The sequence below is a fragment of the Panthera uncia genome, chromosome D1 (assembly GCF_023721935.1).
Source record: "Panthera uncia isolate 11264 chromosome D1, Puncia_PCG_1.0, whole genome shotgun sequence".
Taxonomy (NCBI): domain Eukaryota; kingdom Metazoa; phylum Chordata; class Mammalia; order Carnivora; family Felidae; genus Panthera; species Panthera uncia.
Window position 1 is genome coordinate 91,179,539 of NC_064808.1, and position 14,906 is coordinate 91,194,444.

Sequence of the window (14,906 nt, forward strand, 5' to 3'; positions counted from 1 at the left end):
ACAGCGCATGCTCACCCAGGTGGCGGAAGTAGTCCTCCAGCCCACTCCAGAAGTTCTTCTCGATGAAGGTCTTCACTAACCCCCAGGGCTGTTTTCGATAGCGCAGCTCTGTGGAGACCCTGAGGGAAAAGCCAGAAACGCGATCAGCCATTTCCTGGGCAGACCCTCCCCTGCCGCACAAAAAGAAATTCAGGTTTAAGTCCACACTTGATCTTAGCCAAAAGGCCGAGAAGCGATTTCAGGTTTAAGTCCAAAGCGGCTTCGCATTTGTGCCGCACTTTACGAGGTGAAAAGTCCCTTCACACCACACCCACCACGCCATCTGGTCTCCCTGGCCGCCTTTGGAGATCAGTGGAACTGGTGGCTTTATCCTCACTTTGCAGGTGAGACAACGGGAGTTCTAGACTAGTCTAGCGGACCAAAGGCTAACAACAGGGCTCTCGACTCCAAGCCCATGGCTCTATTGTGACACCACGCTCTCCTCCAGATGGTGCCAGCCAGCCGGCCAGCCATGGGGGTCCTTTTTGCCTTCTGCAGACACTTTCAAGTCCAAATCAGGCTCTAGGGTTCCATCATTCCCACCTTTCAGAGCATGATCTGCTACCAGCCCTGGCTCTTGCCTCCCCACCTTGACCTTGCCAGCTCTTGCTTTTTTCCAAATATTCTCTCTCCCAGTCATGGGTCTCTCTGCTTGCATACTATCCCCTTCCACTCCTACACAGTGGCTCTGAAACAGGGCTCCCGTCTTTTTAATGTTTATTTATCTTGAGAGAGAGAGAGAGCGCACACACACGGGAGGGGCAGAGAGAGAGAGGGAGAGAGAGAATCTCAAGCAGGCTCCAGGCTGTCAGCACAGAGCCCGACACGGCAGGGCTTGATCCCACAAACTGTGAAATCATGACCTGAGCTGAAATCAAGAGTTGGACACTTAACTGACTGAGCCACCTGGGCACCCCTATGCTCCTATTTTTACGGCTGCCTGCCCTGCTCTCTCCCCAACCGTCCTCAGGGACGCCCTGGCCTGACGTCAGCATGCCTACGCTTGCGAGCCACCTCACCCTGTCCCCCGAGAAGTGTTCAGGGGGTTACAGGTGGGCGCCTTTCTACAGAGGTTTATCTGAGGTCAACAAGCTGCCTCTGTGTGAACTGAATAGAAAGAACGTCTAGTCAGGAAACTCTCCAAAGAAGCTGGATGGGAGAAGCCTAGACACTGTGTGGGGGCGAAGGATGGAGGGGACAGGAGGTACGAGGGGGCGGCGGGGGGGGGGGGGATAAAGGAAGGAAGGAGGGAGGTTTAGATAAACGCAGACAGCAGCACAGACACCCCCCCAAAAACTGTTTTTTAAAGCGGAGGATGAGAAAGGTGCAGGCCCCTTTGAGATGTGGGTGTGCAGAACGTCCCGATTCCCAAGAGGGCTCCCTGTAGCCTTTCACCAAACACCCGTTTGATTGCCACTGCATGAGCGAGGACATCCGTGCACACCAGGGACTTCCTGTGAACCCGCTCAGGCCCTCCAGACGCCACACCTGAGTCGACTCTTGTTCCGAGCCACGCGGGTGAGGGTGTAGCGATTGATGGTGTAGAAGTAGTCGTGGTAGGGCACGTCGTGCGTGAGGACCTCGGCGTCTATCACGTAACATTCACTCTCCTGGCTCGCCTTGTACATGGTCTGTGGGGAGAAGGGTCCACCGGACATCGCTAAAGAGAGGCAAGGAAGGGAAGCATCTCCCCTGCCTACCACACACTTCTAGGCGGAGGACCCAGAGACACTGGGAATGGGAGGACGTTAGGTGTTCCCACCTCAGGGCTAGACGATGCTTGCAACCCGGAAACTTCTTCCTGGCGTACTAGCCCTGATCCTTCGTCCTGCCGCTCTTCGGTGCCCCTGCCCTCAACTCACCTGTGTCTCCCTGACAGTGGCAGTTTTAGGAGCCAGAGGGTTGGTGAGGGTGATGGTATAGAGAATCACTCGGCTCTGGTTGCCATTCTCTTCCTTCTTCCATGGATGGAAGATGATATCTGAGGGTGGAGAAGAGCCCTGGGATGAGGGAGGGAAAGAGGCATGCCCTCACCATATCCAAATTTCCCCTCCAAGTGAACTCTTGACTGTACTGACTGCCGACTGACCCCCAAAAGGAAGCCAGTGGGAGCCTGAGGCCCCGGAGAGGAGGAGGGGAGGAGGGGGAGTCGAAGCAGAAAGAGGCTCATTGTAGCATTGCCGAAATTCTGCATAGGGCTCCGGAATGCTGATTGTTCCTGGGGCTGGGACAGGCAGTCTCGGGGCCACCTGCGGGGGTGCCAGCAACACTGGAGCCACTGTGACGAGGGCCTGGGATCCTTGGGAACAAGCCCTCTCCTCTAAGGCGTGTCCTCCCCGTGCCCGCAGCATGCCCTCTGCTCCTGGCAGAGGGCTACGCTCTAGATGGTCTTTCACAGACTCAGATGCCTAGTAGCTCTGCTGGGCCAGAGCCACACGCCTGCTGGGGAGCAGAACAGGGGCAAGGGGAGGAGACAGGAGCACGCAGGTACAAAGCAGGAACGCAGAGAGTCCTAGGTTTGAATCCTGGCTCGGGCTCTACTTGGCTGCGTGGCCCCGGGCAAGCAAGAACGGTCTGAATTCTGGTTTCCTCCTCGGTACCCTGGGGATCGCAGTGCTCGCACACGTGGCAGATCCGAGGGTCACACGAGATAACGTCATGTGCCTGGCACACCACGGGTGCCCAATGAGAAAGGGTCGCGGCTACTCTTTGTCAGACGGTGGACTCCGGGAGGTCTTGCCCGCTGGTGAGCCTCCAGGGCTTGGCACTGAGTGTTGGGGGGGGGGGGGTAGCAACCAGCAGGGCCCTGGGGGAGCCAGAAAGGGGGTGCCCCGGGCCATTGGGTGGCCTGGAACAGGAGGGAGCTTGGGGAGAAAAGGAAGAAGTGTGGCCAAGAGGGAAGGGACGGGAGGCACCGGCCCCGGAAGGACTGACCGGAGAACCGCCGTTGCTCCATGAAGTCCCGCTGGAAGGGCGAGTCGGTGAACAGCAGGTCATAGAGCTTGTCCACACTGAAGTTGAAGACTTCATTCACGTACTGCCGGCCACTCAGGTCCTCGTAGAAGGCCTGGACCTCCCCTGCACCGAAGAGCCACGGAGAGTGAAGGCAGAGGGGCGGACGGCCCCAGGGACGCCCCCAGAGCAGTTACGTGTCTGTGGCTTATGTGGCCTTACCAAGGGTCAAGGGCGGCCGGGGTGGGTAGTGGTTAATGACCTCACCTCTGCCCTGTCTCCTCCTTCGCCCGCGTGCACAAACTTACTCTAACTGGCATTCTATTCAGCCTCGCTTGACAAAGAGTATGGAAATGTGCTATCGGCTCTTCTGTTTTCAAGGCTTCCTTCCTAATCAAGGTGATCTTAGACTAACACTCAGATCTCACTTCCTGAGCTGAACTGGTAACCTCAAAGTTATCAGTTATCCAGAGCCTGTAAGTTAACCACGACAGACGACAAAAGGCATTGCAATCATGGCACAAGTGCGTTAAAGGGACATGGAATCATCTGGAATAACCTGTTTATATAAAAGCTTCTAAGGCTGGGCTGGTCTGCAGGGCCGTGATCCCTTAACCATACAAGCCCTGCTCCCCTTCCATAAGGCACTGCGATGTTTCGCCCAGGATTTCCACACCCTCCACCTTTCTCCGGTCTCTATTTGCTCCGGGAGAATGTTCCTGAGGGTACAGGCGTGCTGCTAAAGCCCCAGAGCTCCTCCCAAGCCCTCGGCACCCCACGGTCCCTAACTGCCGCACCTACGGAGGCTGGTATGTGATCTCAGGCACGATGCCGCCATTGCTGGCACCCCTGTGGCTCAGAAGCATCACACAGGGCCCATGACTGCACAAGACAAGCACTATGGGAGCGGTCATGTCTGAGTTTACGTGACTGGCGACCTTGCTGCTATGCGGTACCCAACCCGTGCAGTCATTTGCACTGGCCCTGCATCCTAGATGGAGTAGGGAAACCAGGCAGGGGGGAGAAAGACACTCGAGGTGACCACAGGAGGGACTGTCCACAGATGTTCAAATGAGCACCGTCCACATGCACTTACTAGTCAAGCCTACCACCAGTTCAGTGGATCAGCCAATTTCATGAAGACTGACAATTTGGCTTCTAGCCCTGGAATGTCAGAAGCAAAACATTCCCAAGCTAGGTCCTAGAAGCTAACCCTGTGCAGGAATGAGGTACGAAATACTACCTAGAAGTACTGGAGAGAAAGGCAGACTCTGGAGTCCGAGTGACCCAGCAATACCTTTCCTTGTAGCCTGGTCTGAAAGCCCAATGCTGGAGTCACTAAAGCAAGGTTCTAATAAAATCTGATTATTTCCAGGGGCACCTGGGTGGCTCAGTCGGTTAAGCGTCCGACTTCAGCTCAGGTCACGGTCTCGTGGTTTGTGAGTTCGAGTTCGAGTACCGCATCGGGGTCTATGCCGACAGCTCGGAGCCTGGAGCCTGCTTCGGATTCTGTGTCTCCCTTTCTCTCTGCCCTCCCCCGCTCGTGTTCTGTCTCGCTCAAAAATAAACAAACATTAAAAAAAAAAAATCTGATTATTTCCAGGAAGCAGCTGACTGGCACTTTCCTGTGGCATACACACTGCCCTGCATCGCATCTCTGTGGGCAACGAACAAGGCAACGGGGGGTACACTCAGTGACGAGACGGGATGGCAGGACAAAGCATTATCCATCGAGTGAAGAAAGACAAATATGGCATAACATGGATCCTGCAATGACTACCCTGAAAAATGTATGTTAAAAACAAATGAAATTAAAAAAAAAAAAAAAAAAAAAAAAAGGCTCTGTTACCCACCCGCCCTTCCACTGGAAGCCCAGACACGGACTCCAGCCTTCCTACACAACATCCCATTAGCCTTCAAAATGGAGAGAGGAAGGGCCACGCTGCACACCCATTTTCCAATGCCCACCTTCATCATGGGTGTCGGAAGAGTCACTGAGCTCTGTGGGGATGTCCTCGTTGTCATTGAAGTCCAGCGAAGGGGAGGTCACGGGTGCGATGATCTCCATCTTCTCCCCGATGATGTTGTCAATGGCAAGCTCCTTCTCCAGGGACCCATCGCCATCCAGCACCTCCTCCTCCAGGGGCAAGCCATCAAACTAGAGTGGGGACGAAGCCGTCACCCGACAGGGGCAACCTGCTGGGGGGGGGTCTCCAAAGGGAGATTTCCCCAGCCTGGGGAGCGCTCACGTTCACAACACAGCTGCTCAGGAGCTGGGCTGGAGTCACACTCTAGGGGTTTTCCCCAGCTCCACCGTGGAAGATGGGAGAACACAGAAGAAGGTTCTGCCCTTGTCTCGCTCACCATGGAAGAACACACCAAGCCCCAGCAGTGAGCAGAGTTAGTGCCTTCAGGCACAGCTCTGTCCCTGGAGCCAGGCGACAACACGTCAGCCTGCCTCTGGCTATGACCCGTCTGCTCAGAAGCTCAAAAGCTTCATCGGTGGTTTTAAAATAATTCTTCCCTTAGCCTTGGAAGGGAAGAGATACAGGTCTTTCCGTTTTTGAGATAACCCCAGAGACAGAAAATGGAGATTCGGCACCAAACGAATAACGTTTTCACTCCAAGGCCAGGCGGTCTGCCTGACCCTTACGCCAGTGGAATAGGAGGCCCCCCTCTCGGGGAATCCTTTCCAAAAAACCCACCCATTCTTCTACCTGCCAGCCACCTGACGCTTCCTTCATCAGGTTTCCATCCCCTCTGTAACCAAGTCTCAGAGAATAAAGGTCTTTCTTCTGAACACATTTTTCTCTCTTTCACAAAGTCTAGCTACAGCGGGAAAATAAATCGGGAGTGTATACACACTAGGAACTCAAAACCTAATTCTTGAATGAACAGGGAAGAGGTATACAGTCCCAGATTCATCCATGATTTTGACCTCAGATCAAGGCAGTAAACACACACACACACACACACACACACACACACACACACACACACATAAAACCCTGGGATAATTCTCCACAGAGGGGCTGATCTGGAACACTCCACCGGGAGTGAAGCCCACGTCAGTGAACTTGGAATGGTTTTCATCCACTCAGAAAGCAAACAAAATCTTATATTCAAGGCACCGAGAACCCGGCTCTGGATCCTGGGACTATGCTGTTAGAACAGAGAGCCCACCGGCTCTAGGATGCCTCCGTGAACAAACTGACCACAGGGTAACCAACCTCCCTTCTGCCCACTCCCCGGGCTGGGGTCCTGTGAAGTTAGCTCGGCTGGGAAACACCGGCCACTGGATTGGGGGAGGAAGAAAGGTCTTACTGCCCATACCGACACGGGGGCTTCGCTGCTCCCTGTGGATGTCAGCGTGCTGTTGGTGATGGATTTCTTGGGTAGCTGAGGACTGGCATCTGGCTTGGTCTCAATGCTGCTTTTCGATGAGCTGTCATTCACTTCATTCTCTTCCACGGGGATCTCCTCACAATAGCTGAGAGAGGACACCATACATTCCTGTTAACCTTGTTGCCAAGACTATAGACTATTCTAAGAGCCCCAGATCTGTCCACCCCATCCCAAACTATCGGCTTTCTTGCTTCTTTGCTTTGTGAATGATCTTCCTCAAAACACCACCCCCCTGCTACACTGTTCTCCTGACGCCTTCTCTCCACCCTGCACCCCCAGCCCCATGTGCAATGTCTGGCTCCAAAGTCACCTTTTCTTAGATTTAACCATGCCTAAATACAACTATTATGTGTCTTAAACTATCTTTTGCCCGCTGGCATCCCATCCCATCCCATCCCAACCTGACCCTTTGAATGAAATAACCGGTCTCTGAACACACATTTTATTTCCCACACAGTGATGAGGATGAGACCCCGGACACGAGGGCCTTTTGTTGATAATGCCCAGATTCTGTATCCTAACTAGTGAACTTCTTTGCCTTGGACGCCTGAAGGGAAACCCTCCTTGAGGTAGAGGCGGGTGTCCTTGTAGGGACACTTCAGGGATGTCACTGTAGCCTTTCCTAAGGGAGCAATCATCACCGTCACCAACATCTTAAACTTTACCTATCGCCCCATCTGGATGCATGACAACTCTTGAGTAATCTATTATGTGCCTCCCAAATAGACAGATGTTCACAGAGATTAAGTGATAACTACCACTAAATGTCGGAAATCCTACCTGAGCCCGGGTCTACCTACGACACATTCGGTGCTCTTTCCTGGCCTTCTACTGCTCTGTGCCTCACACACCACCACTGGGCCCCCACCTACCCACATTCCCATCTTTCTCAATCCATCGACAGCATGAGATACAACGATGCTTCCTTCTCCCTAGAGCCTCCTTCCCTTGGCCTCTAGGATGCCAGGTCTCCCAGTCTTCCTCCTGCCTGGTTGGCTGTTCTTCCAGGATTTCTTTTGTTGCTTCTCCTTCTTGTTGAGTGTCCCCAAGCTGAGTCCCTGAACTTCTTTTCTTATGTTCATTCAGCCACTTGGTGGCTTCAGCCAATCTCACGGCTATCTACTCATAATTCCCTAATTTATGTCCCTCGCCCAGACTTCCCTCGTGAACTCCACACTCACAAACACAAATGTCTATGTGACATCTCCACCTGGCTAACAGTCCTCTGAGACCCAACCTGCCTGATCTTCTCCCCCAAATCTGGTTTATAGTATTGCCCATCTCGGTTTGGAACTTCTCTAGTCTTCCAGTTGGTAAATCCAAGAAAACCTTAAAGCCATTTTTGGTTCCTTTCCAATCTATCAGCAAATCCTTCAAAATGTATCTGGTTCTACTTTCAAAAATATATTCAGAAACTAACCACTTGCTGCCATTTTTACTGCTACCCTCCTGGTCCAAACCACCTTCACCTCTCATCTAAATGATCTAAATTATTCAAGCCTCTTAGCCTGTCTGCTCTTGCTCCTCCCTGATCTATTTTCAACCCAGGAGCCAGAGTGATCCTATTAAAATGTTAAGTCAGTTATCAATTACCTACTCAAAGCCTTCCCAGGGCTTCCTGTCCCACTCTGAGTGAGAGCCAATCATCATGTTGGCCAAAAGGCCTTCAGAATCTGGCCCCTGGCCTCACCTCTTCCCGCTTGTGCTTTGTCCGTTCCACCCACCCGCTTGCTTTTCTCTCTGCCTGGGAAAGTCTCCTACAGGTAAGCTCATGGTTGACCCCCTCACTTCCTTCAGGGCCTCACTTAGACATCACTCCCCGGGAAGGCTGTCCCCACCATCCCAGTCCCTCTTGGAGAAGCTGCCCTCTGCCTTCTCACCCCATAGTGTTGAAGTCGTCATCGGGGGGCACGTAGTCCTCGTCATCACTGGTAAGGCCCAATTCATTCCCATAGCACTGGTGAACAAAGTGCCAGAGCTCCTTGGGACAGAGGGGCTGCAGGAGACAACAGAGTGACTGTGACCCTTCCTTCCTCAGGACCCCACTCTACATGGAGGCACTGAGTTGAGCTGGACTCCCTTGAGGGAAGGAGAAGCTGGCCTCCATGCTCCTTTGCTGGACAAAGAGGAGAGTAACGCCTCTGTGACAGCTTCCTCCACCTCTTCTTCCCTTTTCCAAGCCCATCGTCAGATACCTATCTTCTGCCAAAAATATGGCTTTCAGTAGAGCCAGGAACTTGACCTGTCCCCACAACTCAGGTTTGCATAATGCAATCAACTGGCCCCTTAAGAACGGTAACTATCCATCTTTTGCTCCTATGGATGAGGTCGAGCATTAGACGTCATAAGCCAGTGTTACTCTGGGGCCAAGGTGATCACAGAGCGTCTGATTCGGACTCGGTCCCTTGAGCCAGTCTCCCCAACACCTCAGAAATCTCCTTATACTAATGCTGGCCACGTAGGCCCTACTGCCTCATGTTCAAGAATGAGGTGTGACCTCAGAGGCCCATTCCATAGTTGGACAGTTCTTGTGGTTGGAAAGAAACCTATATTCTCATAGTTCAAGGGACCTCAAAGGTCATCACATCCAACCCTTTCTTGGCTACCTGAACACTTCCTTCTTTATTGTCACGCAGAATCAGTTTGCCTACAGTTCTATGTATTAGTTCTAGTTTCTTATTTCACTGGGTGTCTACAGGTCCTCAAAAGTACTGTCCTCAGAAAAGTGAGCTCGCACGGGGTTCAGATTTTTGAGAAAGAGGCAACAGAATGTGGAAGAACTAAGACTGGAGGGACCATGAATGAGTCTTAAACTGGAAGGAGGGGGAGCAGGTGGTAAGGGAAGTATGTGAAAAAGAGAGCAAGAGAATTAAGAAAAAGAGAAGCAGTCAAAATGCAAAGATAGATCTTTAAGTGAAACGTAAAGAATGTTTCCCATCAATAGATGGGAAGAATCTGATGAATTCTCCGAGTCCATCCTTTCAAGGTTATGGTTTAAGAAGCAGGTGCTGGGGCGCCTGGGTGGTTCTGTCGGTTGAGCGTCTGACTCTTGATTTTGGCTCAGGTCATGATCCCAGGGGCATGGGATCGAGTCCCACATCAGGCTCCGTGCTATCAGCACAGAGCCCGCTTGAAATTCTCTCTCCCCCTTTCTCTGCCACTCCCCCTCCAAATAAAATTAAAAATTAAGGGAAAAAAAAAGCAGCAGGTGCTGGCAGATTGCCATGAGCCAGGGTTCTGGGTTTCCACCTAAGGAGAAATGCCTAGAATAGCATAGTCAGGGCTCTCCCTGAGCTGGCGGGTGCTGGCCCTCACAGAGCCAGAGGGAAACATCTCCTTTTCCTTTATCTGGACCTCCTGCCTCCTATCTTTGGCCCTTATGTATAGCATTCATCCCACCTGGGACGCCTTTGCCATTCTATGTTCTCCCCTTCTCCATTCACCCTTCCCTGACCATTCCATTTGGCTTGGCTTGATTGACCACAACCAGGTCAAGGACAATCGGCACACGTCTATTTTGTGAGAGTTCCTGTGAACCGTATGGACGTCCCTCTGTCTTATCCAGCAATGACAGTGGTTGTGAACTGAAGATCCAAACAGGCCAGTGGACGTTAAAACACATTATCATGTTACTACTGTTGATAGCTACTTAAGGCAGAACATCTCAGCTCAAATAAGTTACCTGGATTTATGCCAGGGCTGTACATCTTCAGGTTAGAAGAAATTCTAAAATTTTTTTTTTTTAACGTTTATTTTACTTTTGAGACAGAGAGAGACAGAGCATGAACGGGGGAGGGGAAGAGAGAGAGGGAGACACAGAATCTGAAGCAGGCTCCAGGCTCTGAGCCGTCAGCCCAGAACCCGACGCGGGGCTCGAACTCACGGACTGCGAGATCGTGACCTGAGTTGAAGTCAGACACTTAACCGACTGAGCCACCCAAGCGCCCCATGAAATTCTAAATAATAAATCTACCCAGTTTATTTCAGATTGTTCAGGATAGAATCAGGGTAGATACATACATGTCATATATATAATAACTAATTATAACCATGTAACTTCTTCCTATGTCTCTTTCCCTGGCTTGGGGGCTATTTATCAACACACCCTCCGCCCTGACATCTGAGTGTGAGTTTTCTAAGGAATGTGGCCATGATATCACATTTATCTGTGTCCCCTCAGTGTCCTTCAGACACTCAAGCAGTCAAACTTGTGGCTGTATTAACTCTATTTCCCTATTTTCTGTATTTTTTTTTTTTAACGTTTATTTATTTTTGAGACAGAGAGAGACAAAGCATGAACGGGGGAGGGTCAGAGAGAGGGAGACACAGAATCCGAAACAGGCTCCAGGCTCTGAGCTGTCAGCACAGAGCCCGACGCGGGGCTCGAACTCACGGACCGCGAGATCATGACCTGAGCCGAAGTCGGCCGCTTAACCGACGGAGCCACCCAGGCGCCCCCTATTTTCTGTATTTTTGATGCTCCGGGATCTGAGGCCTTGCTCACTGGGGAGGGACTGCCCCTCCTGGGGTTAGGTAATTCCCGCAGATAGAAAACCACGTGCCTGAAGTGCATCTTTCACACGCAACTGACCAATCCGAGGTGGATACTACCTTCTTTTCCAGCTCTTACAGTCCAGGTCCCTAGTATGCAGCTTTACGTACCCCAGGGACAGGTACCAGGCACCCAGAGACAGTCTCTGTGCCCTGAAGCCAGATGGAATTATTCAAAGTAGCTGATCCTCAACCTGTCCGCCTGCTTACCCTGCCTCACCTATTGCTTCCTGCAAAAAAAAAAAATCACAACAGAAGCTCTGGCATGCTTTCCCCCTCGCTCTTTCTGCCTCCTGGCTGACGCCGGCTGGCACTTCCCCGTGTGTTTCTGCACGGTGGGATGCACCTCTGCCTCTAGGCCCCCGTAAGCCTGAAAACTGATCCTTTCCTAACAGTCACCTCCACCTCTGTGTGTCTCACCATTCCTGACTAAAACAAACGCTGGCACATTTTACAACAGTGGGACTGAAGTGTCTGAGGTCCAGGAAGGCCTCGGTGCAGACAGCGACGAGGCTGCTCACACGGCACCACGTGTGGGAGAAGACGGAACTCACCCCGAGTCTGGGGGGCTTTCCCGAATCACGTGGGCGGCTTTGGAGCAAGCCAATGTCCCAGTAAGAGCAATCTCTCCGTGGGGCCCCCACCTCAGGGGAAGGAGCATTCCGGATGGATGTGGATGCTGAGGCTGAAGGAAGGAGCTGGGCGGCACTTACCTTTTCGAGGAGTGCATTCTGCCAGAGCCGGAACATCATCATGTACGTCCTATCCCGGGCTCCGAATGAAGTGAAAAAGTGCTAGATTTGGGGAAAACAGCAAGAAACATCTGGTAAGACTCACGATATAACGAATGGAGGAGACAGGGTGCTTCATCCTTTAAAAAAAAAAGAAGCTGCTGGGGCACCTGGGTGGCTTAGTCGGTTAAGTGTCCGACCGTTCAGCTCAGGTCACGATCTGATGGTTGCTGAGTTCAAGCCCCGCGTCAGGCTCTGTGCTGACAGCTCAAAGCTGGAGGGTGTTTCAGATTCTGTGTCTCCCTCTCTCTCTCTCTGCCCCTCCCCCATTCACACTCTATCTGTCTCTCTCAAAAACAAACATTAAACTTAATTAATTAATTAAAATAAAACAAAACAAAACAAAAATAAACAAAGAAGCTGCTGAATTCATCCCCAAATGCTACAGTTATCGGTGACCATGACACCAGGGTACTCTCGCGATGGGGATGAATCCTCGGGGTCTGTGTACCTGGGACCCCCTAAGTCCTCACTGTCACCAAGTCCTTCAGTCACCCATGTTAAATGCTAAATGCTAAGTGCTTCTCTCTCTGGGTGGACGTTTTCACCTCCATAAAAGCTTCTTTTTCTTTCCAGCTCCAAAGAAGCTTCTTTCACCTACCGGCTAGAACTGGGTTATTAAGTGGTGAGCTGTGAACTGGCCCTTGAGAAGACAAACCCACTAACCCACTCACCCTTTCAATATTAAGTCAACAAATAACTGAATGTGGTATGTGCTGGGTACGATTTTACACATTTGGGATACAACAGCAATCAGGACAGGGAGGGAGGGACTCCTGCTCTTTGTGCTTACACATTAGTGGGGACCCTGTGTAACGCGCGGGACGGAAATGATGGAAAACCAGATGGTACTGAACACGATCCAGGCGCTTCCCAAATGCTGCTGCTTCATTTTAATCACACAAAAGCCTGGGAAAATAAACATAACTGCTAATACCTAATAAACAGGCTGGTGGGGATCAGGTGACGTCTGTAATCACAAAGCTGATTCATGAGGAAAAACAGAATTCAAACCAAACGCCATCTGACCCCAAAGTCTCATGGTTGCTGCCACTGAACTGCCTCAGTCCAAGGGCATGGTGGACCTGTGTTCAGCAGAAGCCTGGTCCACCCCTAGCCCTGAAGCTATCAGTCTTCAGGCTCTGGTTAAAGATCAAAGATCACAGTGTTTTCTCTGCCCTAAATGTTACCTACCACATTTTCCCCATCCTGATGTGCTGAATCCATTTCCTACCGGACTCTCATCCCTCTTTTATTTATTTTTTTAAATCTTTTTTTTTTTTTAATGTTTGTATTTATTTTTGAGACAGAGAGAGACACAGCATGAGCAGGGGACGGGCAGACAGAGAGGGAGATGCAGAATCCGAAGCGGGCTCCAGGCTCTGAGCGGTCAGCACAGAGCCCGACGCGGGGCTCGAACTCACGGACCGCGAGATCGTGACCTGAGCTGAAGTCGGACGCTCAACCGACTGAGCCACCCAGGCGCCCCTGACTCTCATCCCTTTTGAGGAGCTCTACACGGATACATAATAACATCTTACATGTGTACAACGCTTTACGATTTAGTGTTTCCAAATATGTGATGTCACTTCAAGAGTGTTATAGGAATGGCTGGCTCCACTTTATACACGGGAAAACTGAGGCTGAGAGAGGCAACGGCACACACCTACGGTTACGGGACTCAAATTTAAGTGTTCCGGCTCCAAGGGCAACGTTCAGCCGTTCCATCTTCACCCCTGCTCAGAATCCAAACACCCTGACCCAGTGGAGGCGACCCCCACGATCTGCATCACCTGACCATCCCTCACTGCCACACTACTGGCTTCCATATTCATGCAACCGAGGGACAGAAGCGGGAGGCTTGGGGCCAGGGGCAGCGGGGAGCAGGAAGTCCAAGGTCAGACTCCACTTACCTTTTCTGAGTCAGTGCAAACTTGGATGGCATTGGGAATGAGACGGGCTGTTTTTTCTTTAGTCATGGAGCAGATGTCTTTCAAACGGACAGTCAGCTGGCACCCCACAGGGAAGGGAGGGTGGATAACGAGAGGAGACATTAACTGAGTCGGCAGTGAGCATTCACATGGCCCCAGTTCAGAGAGGGGAGATCACGTGTCAGTTTACGTATTTCTAAACCTAGAAGGGACTCCTCGGAGATCACCTGGTGTAGCCCCCTACTTCACGGAGGCCACAGGGCGACGTGGTGGCTGAGCCTCGCCTAGAGCCCAAGGGTGCCTCAGCTCCTGGTGCAGGGAGCCTTCTTTCTCAAGTCTACACGGTCCGATTAACGTGCAGAGGCCCCGTGCTACTTGCCACTTACAGAGACACAGAACACCGGCACTGGATGCAACCATAAAAGTCACCCAGTTTACCTCTTCCCACTTGATCTCCTAAGATAAGGAAATAGAGAAAGAGCAAAGGACCAGCCTAGTAGCACACAGCTCACTAGGTGGAGAACGCAGATAACGTACAAGCCAGTTCTGAGGCCAATGTTCCTTTTACTCAACTATCCTACGCCTTGCAGGATACTTAACTGCATTTGCCGAAAGCAGATGCTCCCACACTCTCTTCCACACCCAAGAGGGAGGGAGGGAGGGAGGGAGGGGAAGACGTGGTAGAGGAGGTCTATCCCTCAAGACTCGGCCTGTACATTTAGGAATTGTGCAAAGGTGTGGGTGGAGCACGAAGTCAACAAAAAGGGGCAGGTGGGGGGCAGCTCGTTCAGTCACAGCCAAGGGGACATCCCCGGAGGCAAGCCCCAGGTCTTTACCAGAGTTTCCCAGCGGAAGATGTTGCTGTAGAAGCAGATCCAATTTTCAGAGAGGTAGAGTCGGCCCTGAAGAAGAATGTCTCTTTGGAGTGCACATGAGTAATCTGTGGTAGGATGGGGGGCAGAGAGCTCAGAGACGGGACGCATCTTCAGCGAACCACGAGTTAAGCATGCGCGCCCTGCACCAGCACTGGGGGAGCCCAACTGCCTCCCACTCGCTAGGCTCACTAGGTGGGTGAGACCCTTGAACTCGTGGCCAAGGGAGTCCCTGGTGTCTCACGTGATTTGAAATATCACCGTGCTTCCGCCTGGAGGCAGAGGAATGGATGAGATGGCAGAGGCGGGGCAAAGACGTCGGAGGTAGAAAAGGCCACGGGGGGGGGGGGGGGGGGGGGGGGGGG

The 14,906-nt window shown here is 51.9% G+C and overlaps 1 protein-coding gene across 2 annotated transcripts in view; it reads right to left on the bottom strand.

Annotated features, from left to right (window-relative positions):
- GRAMD1B (GRAM domain containing 1B) overlaps positions 1–14,906 on the bottom strand; it is a 170,664-nt gene that overhangs the window by 13,849 nt on the left and 141,909 nt on the right. For both annotated transcript variants that reach the window (XM_049611497.1, XM_049611506.1), the window contains 10 exons: positions 14,506–14,609; positions 13,652–13,747; positions 11,661–11,741; positions 8,277–8,392; positions 6,325–6,481; positions 4,960–5,149; positions 2,974–3,117; positions 1,902–2,020; positions 1,528–1,670; positions 16–119 (listed from right to left, as the gene is read on the bottom strand). In XM_049611497.1, the coding sequence (XP_049467454.1) occupies positions 16–119; positions 1,528–1,670; positions 1,902–2,020; positions 2,974–3,117; positions 4,960–5,149; positions 6,325–6,481; positions 8,277–8,392; positions 11,661–11,741; positions 13,652–13,747; positions 14,506–14,609 (1,254 nt within the window). The remainder of the gene's footprint in view (positions 1–15; positions 120–1,527; positions 1,671–1,901; positions 2,021–2,973; positions 3,118–4,959; positions 5,150–6,324; positions 6,482–8,276; positions 8,393–11,660; positions 11,742–13,651; positions 13,748–14,505; positions 14,610–14,906) is intronic.